Source organism: Pagrus major, chromosome 15 (assembly GCF_040436345.1).
Source record: "Pagrus major chromosome 15, Pma_NU_1.0".
Lineage (NCBI taxonomy): Eukaryota > Metazoa > Chordata > Actinopteri > Spariformes > Sparidae > Pagrus > Pagrus major.
The window spans coordinates 29701566-29722962 of NC_133229.1; the positions used below are offsets into that span (position 1 = coordinate 29701566).

The following is a 21397-nucleotide window of genomic DNA, read 5'->3' on the forward strand; positions in this document are numbered from 1 at the left end:
TATGAATGCAATTTATTAAGAATATGAGTTAAAGGGAGCACTATGTGGTTTTGGAGAAGAAACTCAATCTCAGAAATGTAACATTAACAGCATTAATGAGGTAAGATCAGAAATAATTATTTTTTCCATAACTGAATAAACAAGCTGTTCTCCTAGAGTTCCCCAAAACTGGTCCCCAGAACACTGTTTGAAACTAGAAAGGTGGCAGAATCCGCCAAAAAAGTTAAACTGTATGAAATTGTGTTGGTCCCTGAGTGTCTACTGCTCTGTGAGGAGGTCAGCAGCTGAATGTGAACACATGAGATCCAGTTGTTATCTCTGTGAATTGTAGTGACTAGCACCAGGATCATCTTTGAAAACAGAGCAGATCATCGACCCCTCTGTAACTTTCCGCTCAGCTTGGACAGCCCAGTGAAAGATGGGATAGGAAGAAGACACAATAAGTAAAGGGGAGAAAAGCAGGAGAGCGAAGAGAGAAACTCTCACTTGTTTTCGTATTCTGCTACTCTCACGCTACATGTTGCCTCAAGGTCTGCGAGACATGGTGTCTATTTTTGAAATCCTGTTTTATTTTGGATAACTTTCTTCTCAGTGGAGATGGAAAACAGGCCATAAGTTATCACAGCAAGCACCTGTTTAACAAGCAATACAGAATATCTATTTGCTATAAAGATAGCATTACAATATGCCCAGCTATATTTATTATTTAATTATAATATATGAAGACAGAAAAGACATGATTCTAAAAGGAGCCTAAAAGCAACAATAAGCAGAACAAAACACAACAGAGATAAAGGTGCCCTTTAAAGGGTGCCCAGGTTGAACCGTTTACTTTCAAGGAGTCAGCTGTCTCACATGTTCTGAGGTCCAGTGGGAGGCTGACAACAGAGCTGAAGGCCAGATTGAAGGCCGTTTCATCTGATTTGGTTCTAACAATAAAGGAGATATTTACTAGTATCTACTGGTCTGTATTATACCTCAAGAAAACAGATACTACTGTACACACAGGAACACTAACAACTTGTGCTACTCATTGGCTCTGATGCCTCGTTCTGAGAGTTGTTCCTGTTCAATTTCTCATTCTCATCATGTTCTGTGGTGTCACCTATTGGTGTCAGTGGTTGTGGTGAGTGCTGGACTTTCACTTTGAACACATCCCACTTCTCAGGAAGCATGCCTTTGTTGAAGAGCACAGAAGCCAGATAGGAGAACAACAAGATGGCAGCAATGGCAGACAGCACGGCGATGGTCCTAACTGGAGAGTACTGGACATAAACACCGTCCTCAAGAGTGCATCCTGGGAAGTGTATGACTGGTGCTAACCCTAGTAGTGGGGCTCCACTGAGCAGTCTTAATGGTATTCCCACCAGACAGCCCATAATAGCCCCGTAACCATTGGAGATGTCGCAGAATAGGACACAGACGAGTTGAGGGAAAATTACAATGTAGGCCACTTCTGTGCTCAGAAATAAAAACATTAGGATGCTGACTGCTACACTGGTGAGTGATGTACCAACCAATCCAGCTACTGCCACAGACACACGGATCACCCACTGAATCTCTCTGTCTGATGCCTATAGAAGAATAGGGGAGGAAGAAGAACAGGTAAACAATAAATGCAATCCATTTTAGGGACAGCGTGTGATGATGTGTGTGTGTGATGATGGAACTGCTGCCAGGAGTGCTGTTTTTGTACCTTGGGAGTCCTTCAAGCTTGAAATATCACCTTTTAAAGTTGAAATCGTGCATTTATTCATTGATTCACTCATCTACCAAAATGTTTAAATGATTACTGCAAATATTGGTATGTGCGATTCATTTTGATGAATTAATCCCAAAGCTTGTAATTAATTAGATTATTTTTTAATCGCTTGACAACCCATATATATATATATATATATATATATATATATATATATATATATATAAATACAGAAAAATACTGTCAAATGTATGTACGTCATGTATGTCATGCTCATACTTTTCATTTTGTATAAACTGTATGACATATTGACTAATAACTAAACTCTACCTGTTGTGATGTAGTAAATTGAAAAAAACAAGTGCATTTTCTCACCTGAGGCCTCAGGATGTTCTTGTAGATGTTGGAGCTGAAGACAGACGCTGCAGAAAGCAAAGAAGAGTCAGTCGATGACATCACAGCGGCAGCCACACATCCTGTACCCATAATGGAGATAATAGACGGGGTGAGGTGTTGCAGGGTGATGGGCAGAGCTAGAGCTGCTTCCCCACGTTCATATGGAGATGGAGAACCATAGGTAGTCAGGTTCCAGTCTGAAGCGTGGACACAAAAGAAGGAAAGACTGAAAAATGTATGTTAATTTCAGGAGACACCAATTGGTTACATACGTAACTTCATGGATATAACACAACTTAACGATGTTCGTGAGTTGAACTAACTTACTTGACTTTTGCTTGGACACAAACTGGACATAAACAAACAGCAGTCGCCTGAATGTTCTGTCCTGTGCTCGTTTGACCCTACTGTTTGTCCCCAACCTCCTACCTTTTGCAGACTTTGTTGCTCTTTATACTACTTCACCTGACTTCCTCTTTTGCTGCCGTAAAAATCGCTATGGCCACTAAAGGTCGCTGCCTAGCACAAACATAAAAATGGGTCATAATAAATTGCTTTTATAATGAACCTTTTGAAATGTTTTCTGCAGAGAACGGGCTGGTCAGTCTGTCGTTCAATCGGTCTACCCTTTTGGTCAAGACTGAATGATTTCAACACACCCTGAGACTATCCACAGTCAAGATATGACTGTTTCTTAGTTTCTGTTATTCAAATCTGGGATCTACAGGTCTTTTTTCTGTCATAGCTCTGGTACATGATATACAATTGGTTATTGTTTTAGCATGTATTAACAAGGTTTGGATCAAAGACACGGCACAACATTATTACCTATGGATGCAGCCGCTGCCCCGAGCAGTATAGGAGGGATCCCAAATACAAGTAAGAGGAAGGCAGCAACGAGGCACATGAGCTTGGCTGTGGCTGAGGAAGAAGCCGACAGGGTCCTCTGGTGGAAGCACTGAAATCCCAGACTGCCCAGCGCCTTTAGTGTGAAACAGTTAGTTGGTTGATGTAATCATGACCGTGTCACCTCCAAAGGGGAAACATGGACAATGTTTGCCTGCTACTAACCTTGAAGCACCCTTCAGATTTTAGGAAAACTTTCTTAAACGTACCAACTACAGTCAGAGGATAGTTGATTTCAACTTGACATTCACAATCATACTGTTTCAGTTAAAAGCCTCTGCCTAGGAACTGAACCTTTAGTAACAATGGGAAACTATCCACCATTTAAACACTTGTGTTATTTATCAAAAGTCTTAAGACGGCCATAACAACTAGACTGAATTGTATTTGATAAAGGCTGTATTGTTGCCTCCTTACAAAGAATAAGAAATCATCAATCATTATCCAGGTCTTTCTCAGCTCCAGTGTACCAATCCAGGGCGAGTGTAGGGTGTTGTTCATCAGCGTCTGGCTAATATCCGAGACAGAAGGATTCATCAGAACAAAGGGAACACAGAGCCACTGCAGAGACACAAAAATATCAATGATAAATAAACACACTTTTTGAAGGTGTGCTTTGGAGTTTTTGATGCCTTGTTTTCTTAACACAAATAGCCAGACACGCTGGAAAAAAACTATAGCAAACTCACCAAGCTGATGAATATGAGGACCAGCTGTATAATATCTGTGTAGGCCACAGAGTAGAGACCTCCCAGCAGTGTGTAGGTAATGGCGACGGCAGCAGAGATCCAGATGCACACAGTGAAGGACAAATCCAGGATGACACTCATGGTTCCTCCTGTCAAACACATTATATTAGTGTAATTGTATAACCAGTTTTTGTGTAAATATTACCACTGAATCTTCATTGCAGTAAGTCTTACCAGCACAGTGAGGGGAAGACTTAACATCAGTCTATACATTTATTGTACAGATAAAGTACACACACACACACACACACACACACACACACACAATGATGCAACCATAAATTGTACCTAAACCAATCAGGATATTAGGCACTAAGAACACCTCAAGAACAAGTGTAGCCAGGCTCAGTCCAGCTGTCAGTACTTTTCCATACTTGATATGGAAAAGGTCCAGCATCGTCACATAGTTTCTTTCTCTCATTGGCTTGGCGAACACAAGGCCACCTTTATTTAAAAAAAAAAAAAAAGAAGTACAGACCACATCAGAGTTAGAGTAACAAGAAATCAAGTGAGATAAAAAATCCCAAACAACTAAAAGGAAAAATGACATGCTTGTAATCTATTTTTATTTCTTTTCTATCAGCCTTGTTACATTTAAAAAAAAAATACACATTCAATGTTAAGTTTAAAGGTAGCAGAGCTGATTCTTATTCATGTCTAATTTACAGTAATTCCTGTTTGGAGAGATTGTTTTGTTAACCATGCAGAAAAACAGTAGCCTGTCAGAAGTAACTACAAAGTCTTACCAATTATAAAAGATGTGCTGTATCCCATTAACATTACGATTGCCCCGGTTAGTCCCATGGAGGGTGTGTACACAATCTCAACTGTGCCAACAATGAATCCTCCTCCGACCCACGTAGCTACGGATGGATAAACACAGTAAGTCACGAAGAAGAGAAACAGCAGCTATTTGGACGGAGATCATCAGGCTGGGCACTCATTCATCATCTTTCTGAAACTTACTGAAAGTCATTCTGCAAAAAGCTGCAGCTTGGTGCATTGTTAGCAGGTATTTAAATTATATTCACATAACTTAAGTCAAAACATCGTGTTTTGCACCCTTTTGCATCCTGCACCTACTGTGTAAGGGAGATTTATTATGAGTTTAATTCACATTACACAGTTTCCATCCTAGTTTTGCCATCTGTGCTCTCCTCACCTGTCATTGTGAACATCCCCACCACCCAGTTTATGCTCCGGTTTCCCAGCAGGGTCATCTCCACTCCAGTGGCTACACTTTTCTTCTGTTCCCTTTTGGACTTAAAAGAAGCCCAGATGCCGGTCCCAAGGACCAGGAGGTAGAAAAACACCATCGCTATCACTCCTGGGATGTTGACAGCCATGATGGACACGTTGACTGGTTTCCTCACTGGCTGATGTCTGAGTGTCTGAGTGACAGACCAGCTGAGTATTTATAAAAGGAGGGAGACATTTCAGGAGAAACAGGAAAAACAACAGCCTCCTCCAACTGAAAGGTACATTGATGCCCTCTGGTGAAGAAAGCCAGCTTCAGTTGGCTGGTCCAGCTGGTTTCATTGTGAATCTTGTGATGTTAACAACTGGACAGTTGGAAGTTATATTACTCATATATTTTTTTTTATTTTTGGCATTTATTTGACTTGTATTTGAGAGAAACTTACACTCAACACTCTGTATTCTATGATGTTTTATTGTTTTTTAAACCAATAAAACATTGTCAGATTTGTCACTGCTTTTTTTATATTGCTTTAAATTGTGTATTTATCATTAATGTATAACACTTTGTGATTTTGTATCCTTGAAAGTTGCTGTACAAATAAACTTTACTCTTTACGCTCACTTACTGATTTGATAGCATTCAGCCTGTGGCGCTCAACTTGACAAATAAATACATGCCTGTGTCAGCGTCTGGCAATTTTGTTAGCAAACATCACTGGCTCAGTCTGGCTGGAAGCCACTTTTACTTGGGAAACAAGTTTTCAGTTTGCAGGCTAGAATTGTCAGGGTTAATGTGTTATTTTTTTTTAGCTTCAAAGCTAGTGAGTGAAACCAGCAGAGCTTTACAATTAACTTTTATACTTAATAAACTTTTATATATATATATATATATATATATATATATATATATATATATATATATATATATATATATATATATATATATATATATATAAGCATTGTAAGCATAATGTGTTGCTGCTGTAATGCTTATAACCTAAAAGTTTATTCATATATTTCTCTATCTGGATTCTGCTTGATTTAAAATAAATCTATCTTGAAAACAAATTGTTGTGTTTGCCTGATGCTTTGCAAGTGAGTATAAATAGAGACAGCTGTGTCTGTCTGAGAGAGAGAGAGGGACAAAAGGCCGACAAAAAGATCGCTCAGTGAGTTGCCATCCATGGATATTCTGCTGACACTTAGTAGTACTCATTTACTACAAAATACTCACAAATAAACAAACAACAAAGATGGGGAACATCTTTCTATCTACTTTCCTCCAGACGTTTAGGCTCAGATTTAACATGGGAGCTCATGAGGGTCGGTGGTGCTCTGTTTGCTTCCATAACTAAATGCCTGCAACCAGCACAAAATGTCCCACTGATACAATGTATAAAATATGTGTGCGAAATTAAATTTTGGGGTTTTAGTCAAGATTAAGAGAAATGTTATAGAATTTTTTTGTTGGTCCTCTCCACTCTAGCGATGATGTCACCCAATCTAGCTTCTGTAATACACACCCACGATAATATCTGTAAGGGACAGAAAATATCCAGAACCATTATTTTATTTATTTATTTATTTAATTTTAGCTACAAAGTTCAAATTTAAGGCAACAATTAATTACAGTTTCAAATTTATGAAAAGAGCTTTTGTTTTCCTGTGATAACAGGTTCATTTATCTCTTATTAAAACAATCTTCTCCATCTATAGAAAACTTTTGATCTCAATATAATGGCATCAAAAAATTAGTTGCGCCTATAGCCACTCTGGGCTTCCTTCATCTCCACAAGACACAATGAAGTTCATTTTCTAGTTCCTCAATTGGTTCAGAGAAACATGGGGTCCACTGTTGCATCACGTTACGATCATCTCCATTTCAACAAGTTGATTCCAACATTGGATCTGAGACTCCACCACTCTCACACAGAGGTTGTGAATTGTGGATTTCATTGCTGCGAGCACCCTCCGTTGGTATTTGTGTTTGTGGTGGGTTCTGGACTTGAAACACGTCCCACTTCTGAGGTATCAGTCCTTTGTTGAAGAGCACAGAAGCCACAGCGGAGACCAGCAATATGGTGACAAAAGAAACCAACATACAGATGGTCCTGAATGGGGCATACTGAACGTAAACACCGTTTTCAAAGGTGCATCCTGGGAAATGGATGACAGGTGGGAGCCCTAACAAGGGTTCTCCACACAAAAGTCTCAAGAAAAAAACAACCATGAATCCCACAGTGGCACCGTAACCATTGGAGATGTTGAAGAAGAGCACGCAGACCAGCTGCGGGAACATCATAATGTAGGCGATTTCTCCACCCAGGACCCAGAAAGCCATAACACCTGTGTGGAGAAAGGTGAGTGATGTACCAGCCAGGCCGAATAAAACCACAGCAATACGAATCACCCATCGGATCTCGTTCTCTGATGCCTGCAATGACAAGACACAGCGGGGGGGGAGATTGAAGAAGGCTGTACTGGAATGAGACATTAATTTAATATATTTTTTTAACTTTTCTCATGCCCTCCCTCCTTACTGCGTGTGGTCGACGCTTGGAGAGCAACTGCAAAACAGTGCAGGGCTGTGTTGGTGGTGGAATGTTGTTCCAGGTACTTGATCAAAATATGATCCAGGAAATCCAGTTGAGTAACAGATTAATACATTTAAAGGCTTCTCACACAACTGCTCCACTGTTTCTAACAGGATTTTACAACTCTGCGATTGTCATGATTCAGTGTTTTGTTCTTGTTTTTCCTGTTTTATTTTGATAGTATGCCCTCATGTGTCTCTTCTTGCTTTTCAGTTCCTCCTGTGTGTTTTTCCCTCCCAGTGCTTTTCCACTCGTTTCCTCACCTGTTCCTCTTCCCTCCTCACTCCACCTGTTCCTGATCCCCTCGTTAGTGTCTGTGTATATAGCCTTTGTTCTCCCTCATGTGTTTGTCAGTTCGTTCAGTCATTCCTCTGTGATGTTCCCTGGCGTCTCCTGTACTCCGTGCTCTGTGTTACGCCGCCGTTCCGCCAGTGTCTCCTTCTGTCTTTCCCCATTTGGTATGTTCGGATTTTGGTTCCTTGTTTTTTCATTTGATTTGAACTTTACTTTTCTGTTGCACTTTGTTTAAGCTTTTAGTTGCTACTTTGTTTTTGGTCCTTGTGATCCTTTTTGGTTTGTCTAGTTTTCTTGTGTTTTGTACTTTTAGCTTCATTTAAATAAAGCTCACTTTTCATTCCCCTTATCCTGCTTCCTGTGTATTGTCTGTGTTTGGGTCCCCTTCTCTCTCGTCTAAGTATAACAGTGATTGTCATGACAAAAGATAAAAAAGTTAATGCCGGTATAGCTTTCCAGAGTTACTCACAACTGTGTCCATGACTTTGTTTCTCTGGTTTACTTCAGTGCATCTGTTAGTCACATTTTCCTGTAAGCTGTATTTTTTTTAAATTTAACATTTAGACTAGTGGAAAAGAAGATGCCAAAAATTCACATTTAGGTCTGGAATTTGACAATACATATACTCAAAGGTATATAATTTGCTGCCTGATTTATAGAACACTATATTCCTGAAAATAAGGTAAATTTCTTCATGGCTGACAGTATTTTCTGATTTATTGAGTGATATTAAAGAGATGTCAAAGTTCAGCTGTAGAAATGTATGCAAATTAGTGTATTACTTAATTAGATAATGCTTTATTTACACATTTAAACAAAACATTTCAGAAAACTTGTAATATGAAAAAATTGTCTTAATGTAAGTAATCAGCTGGGGAAGCTTCATGGTGGTATCTGCAAGATCAATATTTTATCCTATTCACCTGAAGTCTCTCCCCTAAAACAAGACAATTTCCATCTGTTCAGTGATGGATTGGTTTGGCTACACCTTTTACCCTCTTCCCTCCACATTTACCTTGGTCCTCAGGATCGTCTTGTAGATATTTGAGGTGAAGATGGAGGCTGCAGACAGCAGGGCAGAGTCAGTTGATGACATGACGGCGGCAGCCACAGCTCCAATTCCAACAACGGAGATGTAGGGCGGGGTTAGGTGGTGCAGGGAGAGGGGTAAAATCAGACCTGTCTGACCTCGTTCAAACGGAGATGGAGACCCATATGAGGTCAGGTTCCAGTCTTAGAAATAGAAGTACAGGGGTGCATGTTAGTGTCATTTATAATCAGTGGACAGAAAAACGGATATCAAGTTTAAATTTCAAATTGAACAGTACTAAACACTCCTGCTTTACCTGTGGATGCAGCCACCGCCCCAATGAGCACAGGAGGAATCCCAAAGGTGGGGATGAGAAACGCTGCAGCGTAACATCGCAACTTGGCCGTGGCCGAGGTAGAGGCCGATAGTGTCCTCTGGTGGAAGTCCTGGAAACCGAGGTCTCCTATACTCTTGGGAGAGGAAGAAACAAAGAGACATTCATGAGGGCAGCAATACTGAAAACAGACCTGCAGTAGTTTTAATGGAATCCTCCACCCTTTTTGATTTTTGAACTCAAAAATAGTGGGCGTCATGGAACCATAGAGGAAAATACATTTCTCACTTTTGGTTTCTGATTTTTTTCTTAAAGAACATAAAATATGTGATATACAGGACAGATCTGTAGCTGTAGCAGACTAAAACATGCAATTTAATTTCGGTTGGACTTCGAAAGCCACAGTTACAAAGTGAGGACAATCTGAGGTGATCCTTTAAGTTAGTATATTAAAAAGCAAATAATGCCAGAGCTTCTTTACACAGTTACACATGCCATCATCTTTTAAGTACAGTCATAGTTGCTATTGTTATGAGTACAAGGAACACCAAGATCATCTATCACACACTATTGCATACGATCAGTCTTGGTAAGCATCAAATGCTTTTCATTACCTTACCAGGAGCAAAAATATATCAATCCACCTCCAGGCTCTGTCTGCAGTCAGGGTGCCCACCCATGGAGCCTGGAAGGTGTGGTTGAAGGATGTGGTTGTGATGTCAACAGAGGTGGGACTCATTAAGAGGAAAGGGACGCACAACCACTGCGGAGACAGAAATACACTACGATAAGTAAGCTGCTGGAAGTGATATACTTTTATTAAAATGAGTATTAAAGGTCCTATTTGTAAGAAAAGATTATTTTTGAGTCGAATTGGGAGTTGAGTCGTTTTTTCGACGAGTTGGGAGTCAAAAATCTGTGTGTTGGCAGGCATGAAAAGAGACCTTTCGGATATCCCTACCCACTTTATCCAATCAGGACAGAGAACTCCATACAGAGGCGTAGTGTTTGCTATGTCTGGCAATTACAGCGTGCGTTCATGTGGAGACAGAGAGAATGGAGGGGATTTCTAACTGCAAAACGGACAGGAAGTTAGCCAAAAAGACAACAACACTTACAGCAGCTTTAAAGAAATGAGCAGTTAGGATGCAAGGGGAGGTATAATGAATAACTCTATTGGTTTGCATTATGGAAAGACACAGCATTTTTGGAGCTTGGCCCAAAATAAAAGTCAAAATATCTTCTTTGATTTAGACCATTGTTTTGCTCATTAGCGCTTAAAGCTCCTGTTGGTAAGACAGTAACACTGACGCTTTGGGATTGTAGGTCGGGTTGGTCGCCGGCCTCAAGCGTCAGTATTTCACAAGAGCAGCTGGTACTGATGGGAATGTCTTTATTATGCTGCAGCAGTGGTTTGAGTGGACGCCCTGATATGATTTGACATGCAAATGGGCCTTTGTAACTGGTGATACAAACAAAGTCAGTGACCAAATTACCGAAGTGATAAAAATGAGAGTGAGCTGTATGATGTCTGTGTAGGCCACAGAGTAGAGACCTCCCAGCAGGGTGTAGGTGATGGCCACAGCAGCAGAAATCCAGATGCACACAGCGTAGGACAAGTCCAGGATGACACTCATGGTTACTCCTATGAAACACACATGCAGTTGCCATGCACACTTAAAATACACAAACAGTATATGCACACACATAAAGATACATTCAAGCAAAACTACTAACATTTCATCATTATTCAGTATGAAACAATTAATTCAGTGCATCGATGAATCAGTTTTTAATTATGTGCAGATCCGACTGCATGAGTATAAAATAAAGAACTAATGGCTCAGTAATTACAACATATGACATGCTTTGATCAAACAAAAAAAGCAGCTGCGTAACAAAAAAACAAGTACTGCAGCATTTTGGCTGAACAGACGCTGTAATGGTACACGGGTACAGTACAATCACAGTATGCACAAAGACACACAAATGTTCGTGCAGACCAAGATGTACAGTAGTTTGATAAATTGTTACCCAAGCTTATCAGTGTTGATGTCACCCAAATAATTTCGGACATCAGCGGTGCCACAGACAGAAATCCACTCAGTCTGTCTCCGTACTTGATGCAGAAAGGGTCCATCATGGTCACGTACTTCCTCTCTCTCATCGGCTCAGCGAAGAAAAGACCACCTTGAAAAGAGATGCAGTAGCATACTGATTTTAACCCAAAACACTCTGGTCTCCTGAACCTAACCAAGTATGTGTGTTGCTTAAACCTAAACAAGTGTACCAAGTGCAAGTGTACCTCAAACACTGAAGCAGTCATGTAGTTTTGGTAACGGTGATACACTGTACGTAGCTTGCAAGGTCACTAGCAATCAACCTGTTCAGTCGTTTCAGTATGAGGATGTGTTGTTTGGGTCATGACTACAAAATCATACTGACCAGGTAACATCACTGTCTCTGTCTCTCTCCTCTGCTCTGTCTGTGTCATGAGCTGAGGGTCTGTGTGTCTGTTTGACTGAGGGCAGAGCTGAGATACACACACACACACACAGAGAGTAGAGTTGTGGGCATGTTTAACAACGTAAGAGTCAGAAAATAATGTTTGATTACTCTGATTTGTTTGCAGACAAAGCCACTCCTTCTTTTCATTCGCTCTCTAGGTCACTTGACCACCACTGTTCTCTTAGTCTGATTGAGAGGGGGAAGAGGGATGAACTTTGAATGGTTTGTTGTCAGACAGCACATGACAAATCCTTCATAGTCTTCCTCAAAGAGCTGCAGGGCTGCTAAGCATGGTTTGTTAGGGAAAACAAAAGAAAATCTTACCAACAGTGAAGGCCAGTGTTGCTGCTAAAGGCATCACGGCCCAAATCAGTCCCAAATCTGGATCGTACACTGTCTCAGCTGTGCCAATGATGAAGGTCCCACCAACCCAGGTAGCTGCAGGGAAACACACACACACACACACACACACACACACACACACACAGGGTTCATTTTCACATTTCAAACTTGTTACAAAATTGTATTACAGTTGTCTTTGCGAACGTCCTTGAAGTAAAGAAAATGTTACAATCCAAGATACAATCAGTGTTGTATGTTGAGTGTTAAGGGTGTGAACACAGTGACAGATCTTCTCTGTAGAGCAAAAATTCTATGCATTCACATGACCCATTTACAAACTACCACCTCAACTAAAGTCAGATGCAGGTTGTTCAATGGACACAGTGGCTGTAACCATTCACTGTCAAATGTAACTCTTAATTCATGTGTTGAACATCAGTCACCTAACTTCCATTAAGGTGTCAACATCTGTGTGCTTCTATAAATAACTGTGACTGGAGTGCTGATTATCTCATTTACAGGCGTTTTCCTGTTTCCTGTTACTGGAAAATCTCTATTATTAATTCACAAGGTGTAACAACACAAATGAAGTAGATTTTGAAATGTGTTTGTAAAGAGATTATTGAGAAATGTTCAAGCTGTCTATGAGATGTTTGGATAATACAGCTTGGTTGGCAGATGAATGAATGAACGAATGAATGAATGAATGAACATTTTAATATCTGGTCATTTACATCCCTCATGAGACTATTCAGTCACATTAATTAACTCCAAACCAAACTTTGCAATATATCACCTACATTACATTATTTACACACATATAAACAAACCCGACCCAAAACTTAGAATCTATAATTTGTTAAATGTCTAAAAGAAAACTGGGAACCTGCAGGTTGCACCTGCTGCAGTGCTGCACAAAAAATGAAAACTGAACTCACCGGTTGTGGTGAAGATGCCCACTACCAAGCTGATCTTTCTGTTACCCAGCAGAGCCATGTCTGCATGGTCTGCCTGTGCCCTGTTTTCATCCCTTTTAGATTTGATGGAAGCCCAGATGCCAATCCCGAGCACCAGCAGGTAGAAGATGAGGGTGGCCACCAGTCCCGGGACGTTGAGAGCCATGCCGAGTGTCCAGGAGCAGTCCAGAGCAGAGTGCAGCAGAGTGCAGCAGGATGCATGCAGGATATCTTTGGCACTGGTTCAACCTGTATAGGTCTATATGTGTGAGTGCTGGGTGTGGCTGCCAGAGAAGCCTCAGGCTATACTGACAAACTGAGCAGCATTTCAATGTTTATCCCCCAAAAGACTCAGTAGTCTCCGATGCACAGAGGACAAAACAGGTCGAGCAGCCATTGATTCACAATTCTGCTGCATCACTATGCTGCACTGACGGCCAGTGATGCAGCTGTGTGCAGTCGCAGAGCAGCAACGCATCAAGCTCTCGCTCTCTCTGCCTCTCGCTCTCTCGCTCTCACTCTCTCTCGCGCTCTCTCACTCTCACTCTCTCACTCTCACTCTCTCACTCTCACTCTCTCTCTCTCTCTCAATTTTCAATTCAATTCAAATTCAAAGGAGCTTTATTGGCATGAAAGTTTTACAACAATGTTGCCAAAGCATCAAAACACAACTTGTCCAAACATTCGGACAGAACACAACAAATAACAACACAAACACATGATTTACATTAATTATATATACAGTATATACAGTGTGTGTGTGTGTAAGAGTGTGTGTGTGAGTGTGTCGGTCACTCACTGTCCCTCAGGGTGTGGCATGTTGAAACATATTGGGCAGCAAGATATGCCCTGTCTCCTTCTCCCAGGAGTATTTTTAAATATCTCTCTCTCTCTCTCTCTCTCTCTCTCTCTCTCTCTCTCTCTCTCTCTCTTTATCTCCCTCAGACAGAGATGAAACAAGCTGCCACTCGTTTTTCAAATGAATTGGCCTGAGGGTTCCCCCCCTACTCAAATACGCCTACCTGAACGCACACACGCACAGAAATACTATATAGCTGAGTGTAACATGACTCACATGAGCTCATCTACAGATTTACAGGCCCTTCTCTGCTCCCTTTAAGTAAACTATAACCCCCTTCTAGAGTTGACAATATTCTTCTACAGCTGCATATGTTATCCACAAACTCCATAGCCTCACCGATAAATAATCAAGCCCCCAGCTAGCAAGAAACAATCCCTGGCACTGTCTATGAAAACAACTTCCACCCACACTAGCATTTACAGACCATTTTCCTCAGAACTACACTAAATTGGAAGTACAGTAAAATACTTATAGGACAGGAAAACAGCTGAATCTCTTTTTTTTGTCCTCTTTCAGATGGCAAATAACAAAACTGGTTCACAGCCGTCTCCATCATTACATACACCGATCAGCCACAACATTAAAACCACTGACAGGTGGACGTGCTGGAGCAGGTCTGATCCATGGAGGCCCCACCCCCCAACATACAGGACCCAGAGGATCCACTATAAAACGCCCTGGTGCCGGACACCACAGGACACCCTCAGAGGTCTTAAGTCCACCTCTTGACAGGTCAGAGCTGTTTTGGCTGCACAAGGGGAACCTTCACAATATTAGGCAGCTGGTCATAATGTTACGCCTGATCGGTGTGTATTCTGTTTCCATCACGTTGTAATACAACCAAACTCAAAGTGTAGTCTTTCTGATTTAAATGTTTTTTTCTCTTTCTGTCATAAAAAAATAAAATTAAAATAGAGATTTGATCGCAGGTCATGAATACTACAATTTCCTGCACTGTTGCATTATTAATTTGTGTAACCAAATCGACATAAATTGAGGTTAATGACATGAGCTGTGTAGTGTGGTGAGTTATATAAAATTTTTTAGATAAGTGATCACAGAGAAAATTGCATGGATACAGATTCAATGTGTATATAACCGATCTTAATCTTCAAGAATACTACAAACATGATGAAGCATGAAACCTAAATGGAGAGAAAAACATGCCATTTCAAATTTAGTCGGCTACGTGTAGACATACACCAATGCTGATAAATGTCAGTGTTCAGTGTGAGGACATGCATCCCATTGACCTTTCACATGTATGTTTTGGCCATGGATTAGGCCTAATAGGACTCACCTGCTCTGTATCTGGGAAGCTGTGCTGGCTGTGATTGGTGGATGGAGTTCTGCAGCACCTGAGGAGCGTTAACGATCAGTCTGCCCCAGAATAAATTCAAGCAAAGGGTTCAGCCCAGGCTTTTTTATTTTTTGACTCGCTTTGCACTTGCTACCTGATTCTGTTTGTTTTTTAAGGAAGGAGGAACAAAGCCAAATCTGCTGACTATCCAGGCAAACTAGATAGACCTGAAAGAAAAACAACCGTCAGTCCAGGAAGACATTTGAACTGTGGTGCTTTACCTCCTTCCCTGGAACTTTGATAATGAAACGCCACCATCTGTCTTTTAGGGATGACTCACTGAGTTTCTGACTTTTAAACAATGCATTTGTTTTGGTGACATCTAAGAGATAAAATATTGCAAAATACAATAACGCAACTGAGAGTGAACTGCAGGAACCGGAGTTCCTCACTTTATTGCCAGTCATTGTGTCCAGAAGTCAAACAATGAGACAAAATGAATGTACTGTGTAAATGCATACAAATATCGTATTACAAAATAAATATTTTCCGCTTCCATGACAGACTGAGGTCGGAGGGGGGAAATACAACTCTAAAAGGATGCTACAGCTGTGTTACGGATAAAATGCACATTGTGAGAGTAAAAAATAGAATGACTTTAATACAGATGTACATTTTTTTACAATGTTATGTGCAAACAAAACAACGAGTGACACTGTCTTTTCAGGTTATGTATGACACATGATGTATTCTGTAAAATATCACATCAAATACACTCCGTCTATTCTGCACCTTCTTCAGCCATTTAACTGTACATACTGCAGGATGGTGCAGGGGCAGCAGGGTACCATCGGGGCTCTTAGTGGACTGTCACTAGAAAATCAGAGGTTTGATCCCTGCAAAAGACCGTCGTTGTCAAAAGGACACCTAACAACCAAAAACAGCACTCGGCAGCAGTCAGCTTCTCTGTTAGAAGAAGAATAACTGAGGATAACATCCAGTGGGAGGTTTGAAGACAGGAAGTGTGTTCTGGATCCCATCCCATCAAACCACGTCCAAAAATCTCTACAGATCTACAAAGAGGTGTTGGTGCAGCAGGACAGGGCCGGGTGATGACAGCCTTCTGTTGTCAGTTTTGTTTCTCTCAAGATCTAGTTTGATGTACAGTAGAGTCTTTTGTAGTCAGGAAGGTTTCATGTTTTCCTCAACAGGAATTCATTGGATTTGTTCTCATCGTCCCCTCTCTCCTTTGTATTCCGCCTGATTCAGTCTTTGATTTCTTCCTCTACGACTGCCTTGTCGTTCAGCCTCCTCTCTTCTTCTTCCTCTCTGCTGCCTGTCTCCAGTCCAGGACTGGGAGGCAGCAGCTCCACGTCCTTGGAGCTGCTCGTGCTGGCAGCTCTGGCAATCCTGGTGAGTGTCTGTTCGTACGGCGAGGGCAGGTAGACCATGAGGAACACGCCGTCCGTCACGTCCTGCTCAGAGCTGGAGCTGGGGAGCTGGTGCTCCCTCCGACTGCGACGGATGGATGACAGCAGCTCACAGTTCCTCTCCGGGTCCTGCAGGTCCTCCAGGGCGATCACGTTGGCCAATCCCAGTTTGCCGTCAAAGCTGAAGCCACGCCTGCGGCGCCACATCAGGAAGCCGAGGAAACTGATGAAGAGCAGGAGGAAGGAGACGGTTGCTATGCCGATGTAGGTCATGGCTCCTGCACTGATGATCGCCTCACCTGAGCTCTGGCCCTGTCGTCAAACACAAATAAATTGTATTATACACTCTGAGAATAGATTAATTCCAGCCTGGTTACCATGATGAAATGTTGGCCGTAAATAGAGAAACTTCAAAAATCACATTTAGTGGTAAAGTGAATACTGAAGTCAGTTGGTCAGATAACATCTGTCCAACAGAGGGTGCTGTGAGTCAAACATCTGTTTGACCTCTTTACAGGAATTAATCTGAACCATCAAAACGGCCGATGGTTAATGTGAGCACACCGCCACTGAATGAGTTTAAATACTTAATACATTCATGCACTTTAAGTTCTGCAAGCCAGATATAGATCTAATGAAGATTTGAATGAAAGCAAAATAAAGTAGCCGTGTTACATTTTGCTGTAGATGTTCGAGCAAAGAGTCACACCAACACTAAATATTTTAAACATAAACCACCTAGAAAAATGTTGGGTTTTTTTCTGTTTCAGGAGACATTTGGGTGGTGAGACTAAGAGATGAGGAAGTTGTGTTTTCTTTCTGCCTGTGCACTTTAAAGACACAGTTTAAAGGTTTTTTGTTTTTTGACAAAGATGGATCTCTGGGATTGAATTCAGATATTTTTCATTTTATTGTATCAATTGTACGTCATTCATTGAAAGAAGTTAGTCCTGAAAACATACTTTCCAAATCACACAAGTCCTAAAATAAATCCACGTTTAATAATGCCGTATTCAAGTATTTGTTTAACTGCACATCCTCATGATTACCTCCAACATTCAGCAATCAGATAAGGAGTTTATCTGGCATTTACCTTGTTATATAATCTCATTGGCCAAATACCATCATTTTGTTGCTATGCTGAATGAAGCCAGGTGCATCTGTAAGCCCATATTTGTATTTTATTTGTTTATTTACAAAGTTGCAACCTTTGTAACGTTGTAAAATGCTACAAGAATGTGTAATATTCTAGTTCATTGTGCAGCCTATAAAATGTATAAGAGCCATAAGCATCCAACTGTAAAAACTTCTGGAAACGTTTTCTTTGCTTTCTTTGTTATTTGCTTCTTTGCTGTATTAAATAACTTATTACCTACTTCCTTTTCTTTCTAACTGAAGACACTACATGTGAAAACATTTTTCTTTTCATGCACCAGTCGATCTTGAGCAATTTTGCTTCAGTAACATGTCGTCTTTCAGACATCAGCTCCAGACATTTCTGCAGATTGGTGTGTACTTAATTTTATTTTGTATATTTAAACATAAAATATCAGGAAACTATAGTCAGTATACTGTAAGTAGTCAACTGGGGAAGTTTCATGGAGATATAAAAGGTAAATATTTTTGCTCTATCTATACATATAAATGTATGGAACTTTACAATAAAGGCAAATTTCTCAAAATGAGTTTTTTTACTCCACTTCAGGAGCACTTACATACACCAAACAGTCCACTTATACACCTTTCTCTTTTTGGAATGTTTTTCTAGAGGGCTGTGTTAGTCAGCAGCCATTTAAAAAAGATCAATTTTCATCATGTTTTTTAGGAATAAGTGATGAAAAAGAGATCTCCAAAATCCTCTCTTTAAAAACCTTCAACTCTAAAATGTTATAACAATGGTTATAATTTGAAAAAATTACCCTTTTCACCTGTAGTGTCTCTCCATTAAAATAAAATAATAGTCCCAACAAACCCGTTAGATTTGGACAAACTCACCGGTGACTGTCTGTCAGTGGACGGCAGAGCCGAGGGTCCGGGGGACCAGTCCAGGGAGTCCCGGCCGGCCGGTCCAAACTTCATCCAGCTGCTATCCATCAGAGACCGCATGGTGGATGAGTGGAGGATCTGAAGCCCAGCCGGAGCCCTGGGGCTGCAGGGGCCGAGAGCACTCAGAGGAGGTACTGTTCGATGGACAGAGAGACGAGGAGTCCGCTGGGAGCTCAGAGGGACACTGACCGCAGAGCTGAAGTGATCAGCCTGAAATAATAACTGAGAGGGGGAGGAGGGAGGAAGAAATGAGGGCAGCAGACAGTCCGTGTGTCCAGCTGAGAGGAGAGACGTCACTGGTGCTGATGGGAGGATTTAGCCACAGATGCTGGGAGATGGTCAGCAGAAGTGTGTCATCCTCCTCTTCCTTTTTTCATCTTCATCCTCTCCCTCCTTCTCTTTCTTCCTTCTCAAAATGCACAGTCGTGTTGAAATAAACAAATCTGATTATCTTACTTGTTTGTAACAGACTGTTACTGTACTGTTACCTTTTTAATACTTGTGGTTGCATGACAGTGAAAACTGCCTGATTTTTTTTTTTTTAACAAAGAAAGGACTAGAAAGTTGACAAGGAGCAAGTGTAATAAAAGATAAACTTCAGTCACTGCATTTGCTACATTTAAATCAATCCCAACATGCAAATACCACCCACTGATTTACTCTGATAGTTATTCCTGTGAGTGAGCATTCAAACAGGTTGTTATCACACATTGTGAAGATGTGAAACAGAACAACAGGACGACAAACCCGTGAGATAAACTGCTTTTACTGTACAACACACAGAGCAGACAGGGCTCCTGGAAAAGCACTTTGAAACAAACAGCAGTTACACGACTGTCAGACTGAGCTCAGGAGAAAAGAGGAAAGCCAGTGCAGGTCAAGAAACATCAGGAGGGGGGATTACAGATGCTTTTTCTTTGATATCAAAAGCAGAAAAAATACACTTTTAGAAATCACAGTCACAACATTAGCTGATCTGCTGATGTCGGTCCGGCTGCGGAGCATTCAAGGTCAGCAAAGGAAGTAAACAGTCAAACTAGCTGCTTGAATGTGCAGAAAGCCTGTGTTCATATCAGGGACCTTCTGTACATTCTTCTTCAGGGATACTGAAAGATTCGTCATACATTTTTATAGTTAATGAAAATCACTCACAAACCATTCAGTCTCTCCCACTGATGAGTTTTATATAATTCAAAAAGGACACAAACTAGTGTTTGCTTTAAATAGTCAGGCGCCATTTTGTCTGAGTACGCACACGCACAATAACACCTTCTTTGGAGACAAGAATCTATTTACACCTACGCAACTTTAGATCAAGATCAACTCGGCTTTTACGTCATCAGCGGTTCAGGATCAAGTGCAGCAAGCAGAGCTCAAGATCCAGTTTTTCTGGTTAAGAAAAGTTTAAACTAAGGTGCAGTGAAAGCAAAGAAACACAACTGGTGAAAGAAGAGAGTTTATGAAGTTCAGTGATGTGGAAACACAAAATCTAGTCCAGTGTTATCTACGTCATCACTTACAGGAGTAACCACATGGTTACTGGTTACATACTATACAGAATAATTAATTCAATATAAGCAAGTACCGAGGATACTTCTGTATCTTTTGCCAGACAGTAGAAGGGTGAAAAGACTGTGGGTTGGGTGGGTTTTGTCTTTTTGTTATCTTTCTTAACCAGTTCCAATAATGGATAAAATCACTGCTGATCTTCATTTACAGCTTGTTTAATCAGTTTAAAGGTGTACACCTGTGATCTGGCACATCGCTAAAGTTGGAGGACTGGCGAGAGACGCTTTTAAAAATCGAATGGTCAGAACCAAAGTACCAACAGCCAAGATATCCTGATTTTTACCTCATATTTGTTGTGCTCCACATCCACTAAATCCTACATTTCCAACATTGCAACTTAATGGTATCTTTTGTTAGACCATCTGAGATGAATGTCCAATCTGTCAAGCCTCATGCCTGCAGATAACGTTCAGTCAGAGTCCCTCAGAAGACATAATACAGGAACAGCGATTCACCGAAGGGATCCCAGAAAACCGGGACAGTTACAAAAATGTACCAACCTCCTCCAAGCAGTAAGGGGATAACGCTTCTAATGACACAGCTCTACTTCACAAGGAAATTAAAGGTTAATTTCCCACGCCAAGTTCTCATCAACTCTTACAGAGAAGTAACAGAAACTATTCTGACTGGAAACATCACAAACTGCCGTGGTGCACAGCCCGGGACAGGAAAGGTTATTAAAACCGCCCAGACCATCACTGGTACCATCTACAGAGCATCAGTGATGTGAGATGTCTGCACAGAGCCCAGAGGAAACTAAAAGATGTCACCACCACCAGCCACAGTCTGACAAAAGATACAGAAGTATCTGCTGCCGCACCAGCAGACCACAGAGCAGCTTCTTCTCTCAGACTGCGAGACTCCTGGATCATCTTCAACACATTTTCTGACTTGATTATTATTTATTAATTAATCTGTTTTGTTTTTGTTTTTATGTGAATATAGCTCAGGAAATTACAAACAGAAATTTCATGATACAAGTGTGTTGCATTATGACAATTAAATCTTGAATCTTGACTTTGAACATTTGAGTATGGGGCTAGTCCCATCTTGTTTTTTTTCTTTTCCTCACTCTTAGACAGCGTCTTTCCAGCTTGAAGTTATTTCTGTTCTGTTTGGAGCTGACGTGCTCAGCGGCTTATCTTCGGAGAGTGTGGTCTTTTTGTACTGCTTACATTT

The 21397-nt window shown here is 40.9% G+C and overlaps 3 protein-coding genes across 3 annotated transcripts; all 3 read right to left on the reverse strand.

Annotated features, from left to right (window-relative positions):
• Positions 1-1013: 1013 nt before the first annotated feature.
• Positions 1014-5099, reverse strand: LOC141009067 (high-affinity choline transporter 1-like). Its single transcript, XM_073481478.1, has 8 exons — positions 4916-5099; positions 4500-4616; positions 4042-4197; positions 3694-3842; positions 3422-3565; positions 2927-3080; positions 2078-2295; positions 1014-1574 (listed from the first exon to the last, which is right to left on the reverse strand). Exons 1-8 carry the CDS (start codon positions 5097-5099, stop codon positions 1014-1016), a joined length of 1683 nt encoding a protein of 560 aa, XP_073337579.1.
• Positions 5100-6769: 1670 nt separating this feature from the next.
• Positions 6770-13177, reverse strand: LOC141009694 (high-affinity choline transporter 1-like). Its single transcript, XM_073482386.1, has 8 exons — positions 12994-13177; positions 12038-12151; positions 11240-11395; positions 10702-10850; positions 9825-9968; positions 9188-9341; positions 8857-9074; positions 6770-7387 (listed from the first exon to the last, which is right to left on the reverse strand). The coding sequence occupies exons 1-8, from the start codon at positions 13175-13177 to the stop codon at positions 6836-6838; spliced, it is 1671 nt and encodes a 556-aa protein (XP_073338487.1). The 3' UTR covers positions 6770-6835.
• Positions 13178-16375: 3198 nt separating this feature from the next.
• LOC141009068 (uncharacterized) lies at positions 16376-21090 on the reverse strand. Its single transcript, XM_073481479.1, has 3 exons — positions 21039-21090; positions 18599-18783; positions 16376-16915 (listed from the first exon to the last, which is right to left on the reverse strand). Exons 1-3 carry the CDS (start codon positions 21088-21090, stop codon positions 16439-16441), a joined length of 714 nt encoding a protein of 237 aa, XP_073337580.1. The 3' UTR covers positions 16376-16438.
• Between the last annotated feature and the right edge of the window lie 307 nt (positions 21091-21397).